This window comes from Cephus cinctus, unplaced genomic scaffold (assembly GCF_000341935.2).
Source record: "Cephus cinctus unplaced genomic scaffold, Ccin1 Ccin1_scaffold2529, whole genome shotgun sequence".
NCBI lineage: Eukaryota > Metazoa > Arthropoda > Insecta > Hymenoptera > Cephidae > Cephus > Cephus cinctus.
The window spans coordinates 81,834-92,183 of NW_014334289.1; the positions used below are offsets into that span (position 1 = coordinate 81,834).

Below are 10,350 nucleotides of genomic sequence, written 5' to 3' on the forward strand. Positions count from 1 at the left end.
ATCGCCAAGAAATTGCAAGCGACGCTAATCAATCTGTGGATCGATCGTTGCGTCACGAAATTTAAGGGTAGGACCTTTGCCACCCCTTGCTCGGCCTTCTCTCGCCGAATTACGAGCGTATCTACGTCTGAGCCACGTCGAAGGCGCGCTGCTCACTCTGGAAGAAATGGGTGAAATGGGTGAAATGGAAGAAATGGGAGAAATGGGAGAATTGGAAGAAATGGACGGGAGCTGTGCCAGGAAATTAGTTCGTTCTCTCGGATTGGCATAAACGCTCACACTCATCCAGCGAGCAACCGAACCAACAGCTGTTGTCCCAGAATCCCTTACTCTCCAGTCTTTCGGGGATTTTGAATCTCTGAGCCCCAAATAGTCCTCCCCCCCCCTGGGGGTGACTAACCTACCTGCTCCTACTCCCAACATTTTCCACGAGGAGTCACGTACCTACCATACGTAGCTACCGTTCGGATTATTCTCTGGCCAGTAGCCTCGCGGTGTACCAACTAGTAAAATCTGCAGGCCTGAAGAACGTGTGGAAAGGAGGGCGGGAGGGAGGGAGGAGGCGAATGCGGTGCGCAGGAAGGATGTGCAGGATTGAAGTGGGACGCTTAAATTTGGCGAAAGGGGTGGAGGAAGGGGGGAGGGTGTGGGACTCGGTCCTCCGTCGCGACGCCTGGACTGTAGCCGTGTAGCTATAACGTTGGCAAGCGTGCATCGGCAAGCGCCACGTGTCAGGAGCCGTGAGGAGTAGATTTCAGTTGGCAGAACTGGCCCTCGCTACGACCCGCCAGTAGGTTGGTAGGCTGCTATGCTGCCTGCAATAAGAGGTACACGGGGGTTGGTTCGTGGCGGTGGCGTCGGTGGCGGCGTCGGTGGCGGCGTCGGTGGCAGGAGGGCGCGCTCAGGGGTTGCGAGGCAGAAAGGGCGGCATGAATGAACGATCAATAGATATATAGTTACCTGCCCCTAGGTAGACCTTCCGTGTATTCTTGCGAAGTTCTCTCTCTGCTCTTCCTCTTTGGCTCCCAATTATTTATTTCATTATGGTGTTCCTTTTTTTCCTTCAAGCTTTTCTCTTTTTCCCCCTTTCATTCGGCCGTTCTAATCTCCATTATTACCAAGTACTTAGCTGTAATGAGAAGCGCCAAATCCGTACTCTGAGAATTAAAAAGAAAAAGAGATTTTGCAAAACAGACTAGGCCACACATAGATGTAATATATTATTTGATTGGACACCGTTTTGAGAATGTTCTTTCTTCCCTTTGGCAATAATATTTCCGTGGTTGATGTCGGTCCGTTTCCCCTTTGAAATCCACTCGAGACACCTGTAAACATGCGAACGATCCCGCAATAGGGAGCTTCTCTCTCTCGAGGAAACGTGAGCCACGCGGAATTGCATCGGCACGTGTTCTCTCTCTCTCTCTCTCTCTCTCCCTCTCCCTCTCATCGGCTCCGTGCAGTCGCACTCTGCTCGCATAGACGCACGTATCTACCCGAAGAAAGGAAAGGAAGACGATCGGCCGTGCGAGGCCGAATGGGAACCACGAATGGGAAAGCCCCATTGGAGGTACTGGAAAGGATGACAGAGAAGCACCGTAGGAGCGTCTGGGTTTTCCTCTCGACTAACCGACGACTTTCATTATGTTTGACACGTCGATAGACGCCTTCGATGCGCTGCGACCACGTTTCCCCGCTTGCCGCGCTAAATTCTTCTTTCCCCTACCGAGGACTCACGGAAACTCCCACAACTCGAGCCTTTACTTCGTTTTTCCACTTTTTCTTTCGATATTCCTTTCTTGTTCCGTATACTTATCCAAGTAAAAGCTTATGAGAGGGAAAGACGCTCTGGAGTTTCGAATGTCCAGGGACCGCGAGATCGACGCTCGTCGTCGACGTCGCCAAAGATCCGCGAACGCGACGCGTAGGCAGGGGGGGGGGAGGGGGATCGGCATTTCATTATAAAGTCCGTGCACACGTAGGCGTCGCGACGCTACGTGCGTGCGTGTGTGTATCTCTGGCGTCGGACTCGCGGCTCCTTTTACTACTTGCCAAGCGTCGGAGACGTCGAGACGCCCCACTTGCCTGACCTTACTACCGGCAAGGACGCTCTACTGATTTATTAAGCTTCGCTTTCAGGAGAAATGGACCAGTCAGTCGAGGACACGAGGACTCGATGAGGCTGTGGAATAATGGAAATCTCTCCACCACAGGAAGATCGTCGATAATAAGATTTTCCCGTGGGTTTTTTGTTGTTGTTACTGAAAAGTGACGTAGTTCGAAGGGGCACTTGGATGATCGGCGGGCATCCGACCACGTTCGTTGGGAGTCCTGCCAGCAGATGGATAGATGGCGCGTATCTCTGGTTCGCGTGTGTAGTCGGCCTATTTAGGGTAGCTACTGCCACGGCAGTGATGGTCGGCACGAGGACGGTGGGACGCCGGGTCGTCGGGTCGTCGGGTCGTCGGGACGCCTGAGTCGGATGGGATATCTTTACTTGCGTCAGTGGAGATGGTTCGTGGTTCGGAGGCTCCCGAGAGTCGATTGGAGTAGGCGTCGGCGTCGGCGTCGGCGTCCACTCGGGCAAATTGCCCGGCAGCATGCTTGCCAATCCTTTCGAGATTCCTCCTCATTTTAAATACTCTGTACTTTTTTTGATTTCCATTTTCGCACACGAAGGATGCCGTCTGAGAGAGAGAGAGAGAGAGAGAGAGAGAGAGAGAGAGAGGGCGAGAGTTATTAAAGATAATTGACAGAGGGAAGCAAGAAAGAAATATAGAATGTACATAGGGGATGCCAATAGAGGCAAAAGAAGCACCCTGACTCGGGAGGTTAGAGGTCGTCGCGAAATGTCAGGCATCGGGAATTCACGTGTCTTCAGCGTCCAGCGTGGTGCAGCGCTTAGGCCAAGTATCCATCAGCATGTAGCGAGGGAGGCTGGAAATTAAAGGACCAGAGAAAACCTATCGCAGCAACAGTGCAGCCCTGCCTTTTTTCAGGACATAATGTCGATGGATCGCGTTGCTGGAGTCGGATGCGCAACTGTTGGGGTAGAGCGCAGTGTGACGCAATGGGAGGCTTTCATGGCGCTAATAGACCTGAGGCTAGTTCCCTTGGTGTATATATGTAATTATGTATACGCAGCTATTACGAAGGTACTGTGTGTGTCTGGCTTTCCTGAATATCGTTTTCTCATTTTCCACATTTCTTCCTCTTTTCTTCTACCGCGTATTCCTCCTCCCTGTCACTCGATTCCTGTTTACACACATCTCAATACGTAGACAAGCTCTACCAGGCTATTTCCCAGGCTGTACTTTCCTGCCTCCCTGCCTCCCTGCCTCCCTCTACCTACCGTTACGATTTCTGGACAGCCATTCGCTAATTCCACTAGACCTGTTAGATCACTGGATCACTGGATCACTGGATCACTGAAGCATCAAAGGATCCTGTACCTGTAGCGCGTAACGTGATTGCGCAGGACACAACATGTTTTATTGATTCTAGTTTCGAGAAAAGTCGAGATTTCGTAAGCATTCGAATCGATAGGTGCTTCTCTTCCCTTCTAGTCTTCCATAATTATCGGAAGAATATTAACAGTCTGCCGTTACCGTCCTCCACACGATCGAGTCTTATCGCGCTCATGCATGTGCGCGCGCGAGTATCTGCTCGATAACAGCGCGCGCGCTGCCGCTGTATCAATTTATATTGGAAGAAATTGTCAAAGTGCCTGCGGCGCCGCCACTCGAAGCTATCCACGTACATATAAGTGTCCATCAAGGACATAAGGTGTACTTGGAGCGCAGGGAAGCGCAGGGAAGCGCAGGGAAGCGCAGGGATCGGGTTGCGGATAGAAAGTGGGGCGAGGGAGCTGGAGAGGGGGCAGAGTTGTAAAGCTACGCAGCTCGTCGGGCTGACGTCACCCGGCAAGATGGCGCTCGGGTGACGTCACACCGAGGACCGTACGCCTCCCTCAGCCCCTCTCGGGTCCCTCCCGCCAACCATGAGCTTTTGGCCAGCACCTCGCCAGCCATCGGAGCAAGAGAATATGCGAGGGACCGTTTTTGGCAAGATCAATTCGTGCGTTTAGACGGGACGCCGCTTCCTTCCGACGATTCGAGAGTTAACGATTACTTTTGCTTCTTGCTTCTCCTTCTTCGCCCTTTCCCCTTGCTCAATTCCCTCCTCCGAGCATCTGAAGGAAGCATCTGCCTATATATGTATAGCCACACACTGTTCCGGTTTATCTGACGACGAAGCGTCTGGGACTTGGACATTGGCGACAGCTGCCGTTCGTACGCAGTTCGTACGTATTGTTACGTTGATGCTTTCCAGCGAAGCTTCAGTCTTTTTCAGTCAGTTGCAAAGAGAGTACAGGCCGACAGAGGCCTACAGAGGCCGACAGAGGCCGACAGAGCCTGATAGACTCTGGTGGCCTGTCGCCTGGACTCGGCGGCAGGATCACTCGTAACACGTGGCACGTAGGTAGGATTCTCAGGATTCTCAGGATTCTCAGGATTCTCAGGAAGGAAGGCAGCAGCGAGGCTCCGTGGACAAGGGGAGCCCGTGGCTGATCTCTCGACGCGTCTACTTGCTCCAAAGCGATTAGGGCGGCAAGAGGAGAACTACCAAGGGGAAGTACCAAGCAGGACGAAGCTTTGAAGCTTTGGACGGCTGCAACGCGGCGCGCAAAAAAAGAGTCTTTGGTAAATCGTAATGACCTCGGCGCCAGTGTGCCTCCTAACCCAGAAACGTCGGTGGTTCTCGGTGGCGTCGTGGCGCCGTGACGTCGCGGCGTCCTGACCATCCGTGGATGGCCTCGAGATCCCGTGCCTTTCTTCCGCGCTGAATTTACATCGAATTTTCACTCGTCGAGATCTCGATCTCCCGTCGTTAAGCTGCTCGCTGATGCAGTCGGCTCGTTGAGTCGAACGTATTTTCTTGACAGTTGGTAAACATGGGAATCCTTGCCGAATCACAGGTGGCTTCTCGTAAAGTCAATTGAATGAATACTTGAGTATTTCAATGCGAACCCATGCACGTGCGACTTTCCCAAGAAATGACGCACCGAGCCACGTGTGCCCGGCTGGAGTCTCGATTATTTGCGATCTGTCGAAGAAAGACACGAAGCTCGCTGTTCGCGAATCTTCGCTTCCGAAGCCCCAAGCACGCTCCCTCCTCTGGCGACTTCGTAGCTTCAACTTCCCGAAGGATCAGACGTCTTACGTCGTGGACCAGCCTGCGAAACGGGGTTGTCCTCGGCGTGCAACTCAAAGGGAAGAAATCAATGAGGGTCGGAGTTCGAATCTTCTAGGGGAGGGAGTTTGATTTTTACCTTTTAAGTTGGCCAGCCACGCAAGGGAGATAGGCGTGGCTGCACCCGTCACTCCAGCCCTGCCCTTTGCTTTTCCCAACTTTTACCGGCCCTTTTCTTTGTATTTCTTCTGCTTTCATATTAGAACGGGAAGCAGGCGCAGCAGAGGTACTTGAACTTCACCACTTGAAGTTCGGCAACCGGAGGAATTTTGTGAAAATGTCAATTGATGAAAAGAAAAGAAAAGTACCGAAAGTAGAGAATTACTGATTTGAGGCTCCTGGCACTTCCTGCGCACTGGAATCAAAAGTCGAGGGCAAATGACTCTACTTTATTTATGGCTTTATTTATGGATCGAGGGCTCAAATTATAATTATCCTTTGAGAAGTCCAACGCCGACGGCGCCGCGAGGTCGCCTCCCGTAAGCCGAAGGAGTTGGAAATAACAGATAAAATTGGCAGACATCCCCGCTATTCTCATAATTCCAGGATTCTCCAGCATCCTCCAGCATCCTCCAGCATCCTCCTCCTATCTATAACTCTTTCTCTAGCTGGCTATACGTGTCTCTATCCCTCTCTCGGATTCCTACGAGCTCCTTCATTCGCTGGAATTCCCCAACCTTCCTCCTCGTCCACGCGTCGATTCAACTGGCTGGCAAATACACTTTTTCGAATGGCCAAATGGCCAAATGGCCAAGTGACAGGATCCTGCCAGCCACCGAAATGCCGAATGCTCCAGTCGAAGGGGTTTGGTGTCCCTTCGATTTGCCATTTACCATTTACCATTTACTATGGTCGACTAACAGAATTCTCATAGTGCGACAATTCCGGATAGTAAAGGCGCGACACGCTCTTGATTTATCATTGAACTCTGACAAAGTCAGCAGGTCATGTCAGCAGTCAGCTGATTGATAACTCGCCGGATGCATCGTAGCTTTACGTAACTCGTCTCGCATCAGGGATCCAATTTTTGAAATTATTCGATATTTTCGCGTGCTTTTACTTCTTACGCCGAGTGAATTTTTGTGGCGGCGCTGCGATCGCATCGTCTACGGCAAGCGTGGCTGCATCTCTCTCTTTTTCCAATGCGTACGAATAAAATGGGACACGACGATGCTCGCGTACGGGATGCGCTTACAGCGCCACTACGATAATCCATTCGACGTGCAAACTACACAATTTTCGTAATCAACATTATCCAATTTTTTTTTGATAATATTGTCCCTGATGCATAAACGTTTCCAGTAGCGTCTTCGCCGCCAACGAACACTCGGAGCAAAATATTTTTCGTAATCTCTGTGATCAAAAATATTATTTCGGGTACGTTTATTCATTTTGAAATAGAAATTATCTGCTTGACAGTTTTTGTGCTAATGGATGTTTAACAGGACACGTGAGAAATTCTTCCGAGGGAGCGAGCGAGAGAGAGAGAGAGAGAGAGAGAGAGAGAAAGCGATAGCCACGTAGATGAGTGCATGTATGGTCGCGCAAGTGAGGGAGCGTAAGATATAGACAGAAGCGGGCTCTATCCATCGGCAAAAGCCTCAGGCCATAATGCATTAAATTAAGCCCTTGTTACGCGCAGCCTCGGCCATTAACGAGCTCTTTCGCGAAAATTGGAGCGTTCCTTTCGAGCGTCGTCGTCGTCGTCGTCGATGACGACCAAGAACCACCATCGAGCGCAGCCACGAGTAAACCTGACTGCCTCGCAGCTCGTAGCTCGCGGCAAGACGGGAATGCAGGTTGCATTGTCGGCGCGATCGGGGTTCACTTGACCAGGCGTGCCAACGGAGCCAGAGTCACTCAGCTGGAAGGGTCGCCAAATTAAATTTGAATTTGTTTCTCCTGTTGCAGGTTGGCAGCAGCACAAGAGGCGGCACAAAGGGACCCTGGATACGCGAGTCAGTACAGGAGAAGGCAGAGGTTGGCCGGACTGAGTGGTCTCGGTGACTGGGCTAGCTTTGGAGGGGAGGTGAGAGAAGCGCTTTATTGGTTCTATTGGCTCGATTGGCTCGATTGACCTGATTGACCTGATTGGCCTGTACCTGATGGAGATGCGCATGAGACGCATGAGACGCATGAGACGCATGAGACGGATGTAGAGATAATCGTTTGAAAATTGAAAATTGTAGAGATCTGGTTCCTCCGTAGGTACCTGGTCTGGTGGTCATGGCGCCAGGCCGGGATCAGGGTGGAGGGGCGGGTGGCGGTGGCGGCGGGGGCAGCAAGGGTCCTTCCTCGCTTTTTATCCTGAGCGAGGATAATTGCATACGTAAGCACACCCGCTTCATCATCGAATGGCCGCCCTTCGAGTACGCCGTCCTGCTGACCATCATCGCGAACTGCGTGGTCCTCGCCCTCGAGGAGCATCTGCCGAAGCACGACAAGACGACGCTCGCGCAGAAGCTGGAATCCACGGAGATCTACTTCCTGGGGATCTTCTGCGTCGAGGCGAGTCTGAAGATCCTCGCGCTTGGCTTCGTCCTTCATCGCGGCTCCTACCTACGCAACATCTGGAACATCATGGACTTCTTCGTCGTGGTCACTGGGTAAGTCTCTGTTTGTCTCATTAGGATATCGATAAGACAAATAGGAGACGAGTAAGAAGATATTATCAGCCTAATCGATCAGGATGGCAAGACGGCCGAGTCGTCCTCGCGCGTTTCGACAAACTTCCCCAAAATCGTCCTGCTTCGTCGATCTCTTATCAATACTTATGCTCTCTCTTGCAATCGTTTTGCGAACGCTCGGTCGACTTCGCGAATTTTGACGACGGGGAAGACTCTGAATCGCGTCTTTCCTTTTTAACGCATCCACTCTACTCTCTGCGTATAATCATCTTCATCCTCAGTTCATTTGTACCGTACTATTTGCACATATGGTAAGTTGCGACGTGCGACTTGTGTCAATTGTTTGGCCACCCTGTATTTGCCGTCCGTCTGTTTTCTTATAATCTGTCCATCCATCTCTCTGTGCCACGCGTGCCCGTCTATCAAAGGGTCATCCGACGGAGGCAATCTAGGCGAGCGATTGAAGGATGAACCGAGGTGGTTGAAAAAAAGAACGAAAAAAAAATAGGAAAAAAGAAGAAGAGAAAAAGAGTGAAGAGAGAAAAGAAAAGAATAAATTAGCGAGGTCCGATTTAAGATGAAAGCCGTAAGGTGAGCGACGTCTCTCGTCGTTCGAGAACGAAGATTCCCGGATCTTCGTAGAAAAGGGACGGAAGGAAGAAAATGAGGCCTTCTCGCTAGTAGCGAGACAGTAGGACACTAGGATCGTAGGGAAGTAGGATAGCAGGATAGTAGGATAATAACTCTTATGATAAGACATGCGAAAATGGTGCTGATGCTGCACCTAGATTCTAGAATGATCCTTGGATTAGGTCGATGACCGTGTTCGCCGAAACAAACGTGGACGTCGACCTGCGTATGCTACGTTCCTTCCGGGTCCTCAGACCGCTAAAGCTGGTTTCGAAAATTCCAAGTGAGTCAGTCAGAGTTCTCCGAAAATCTCTTTTAGTAAGTTTTGTCTCAGTCGTCTTACTTTCGTTTGCCCTGTTACCTCATAGCAGTGTAGCCTTATAGTTTGCCCTTAAATTTCTTTTTTTCCTCGTTTGTTGGTTGTTCTAATGCAAAAATGAATAACGTTAGGACCCTCATGCGTGTTGGCTCTTACACAGTTAATGCGTACGTACTTTGGTTGATTAATTTCATTTCCTTTAATGAATTTCCTTAATTGGAGCAAAGCAGTTTTTAAAAGTTAATATCTTAGTCGATTTGATTAATTAACCACCGTATTAGCGGCTGTCGGTGTCTTATTGTTAGACCAGTTGATAATTAGATAGATACCTGAGCCTAGCCATACGCTACACACTATACACACTATACACACTATACACACTATACACTATACGTAGACGCATCGCACGTAAAGACACGATATATCCTCTCGTGTACCGATGCGTGCACGGGAGTTTATACGTATATCTATAGCGACTCTGTATATACGTATACTATATAGATATGTATGCGCAGGTATGCGTTGCTGACATACATTGTCTCTAATATATATTATATACCCAGTGTTTACTTTTCTCTTAGAGATCTTGACTTGAAGTTATGGATAGCTTTTATTATTACATACTATATATATATATATGATATGATATGATTATAAATTATATTGATATTCGTGTAAACACATAGATACAGGGAAACCCAGTGTGCGCAGAGACCAGTTGCCAATAGAATTAATTGAATTGAATTAGCCCAGTGATCGTTGCCAGAGACATTTTATATTTGATCCTGCGACACCTAGGGTAGAATGAGCTCGTATATTAAATACGCTAGAATATTCGTAAACTTGGATATACAGTTGGATTTTGGTACACACTCTTGGTATTGGAGGCGTGTCGCTTACTATACTATAGTATAGCCGGATATATCACATGCACATCTATTGACTGTTCCGATATTCATTGACTTCGAGCCGCCGAGTGTTTCCTTGATCTGACGCGAATTTGAGGTATTTGCGAGAATAGTGACAATAGTGATTTTATCGTTGTTTCGGCAGCGACTGCTAATGGGAGGTTGATCGACAAGCGCGCCAATAAATCGTTCCATCTCGCTCGATCTCGCTCGCCGATCGGTCGCCGATCGGTCGGCCACATTGCTGTGTCTACACCTCACGGACGAAAGAGCCTTAACGGGACTTTGTATTTATTGTTTCGATTGTAAACGACGACGTGCTCGAAATTCTTGAAGTTATTGAAATGATCGAAACGATCGTATTTCGTCGGTACATGCATGTAGGTGTGTTAGGTATAGATGTACGCACAAGACTGCGCGCTTGCGTCTCTGTCTACTACGTACGTGCATTTATGTATATCCGTTATATAGTATAGGCCAGAAGGCGTCCTCTATATTTAGCCGTCTCTATTTTTAGCTGCCAACCACTGAATAATAGACTTGACTATACATTGGTAAATACGTGTTCTAGAGCTGTAACGTATTCCACGGAGCCGTGTTTGCTAGAAATCCCAGC

General features: G+C 49.4%; 1 protein-coding gene across 6 annotated transcripts in view; it reads left to right on the forward strand.

Annotated features, from left to right (window-relative positions):
- The window catches only part of LOC107274211 (voltage-dependent calcium channel type A subunit alpha-1), an 83,033-nt gene that overhangs the window by 29,235 nt on the left and 43,448 nt on the right, over positions 1-10,350 (forward strand). For all 6 annotated transcript variants that reach the window (XM_025091455.1, XM_025091459.1, XM_025091456.1 and 3 more), the window contains 2 exons: positions 7,162-7,279; positions 7,459-7,856. In XM_025091455.1, coding sequence (XP_024947223.1) covers positions 7,162-7,279; positions 7,459-7,856 — 516 coding nt within the window. The remainder of the gene's footprint in view (positions 1-7,161; positions 7,280-7,458; positions 7,857-10,350) is intronic.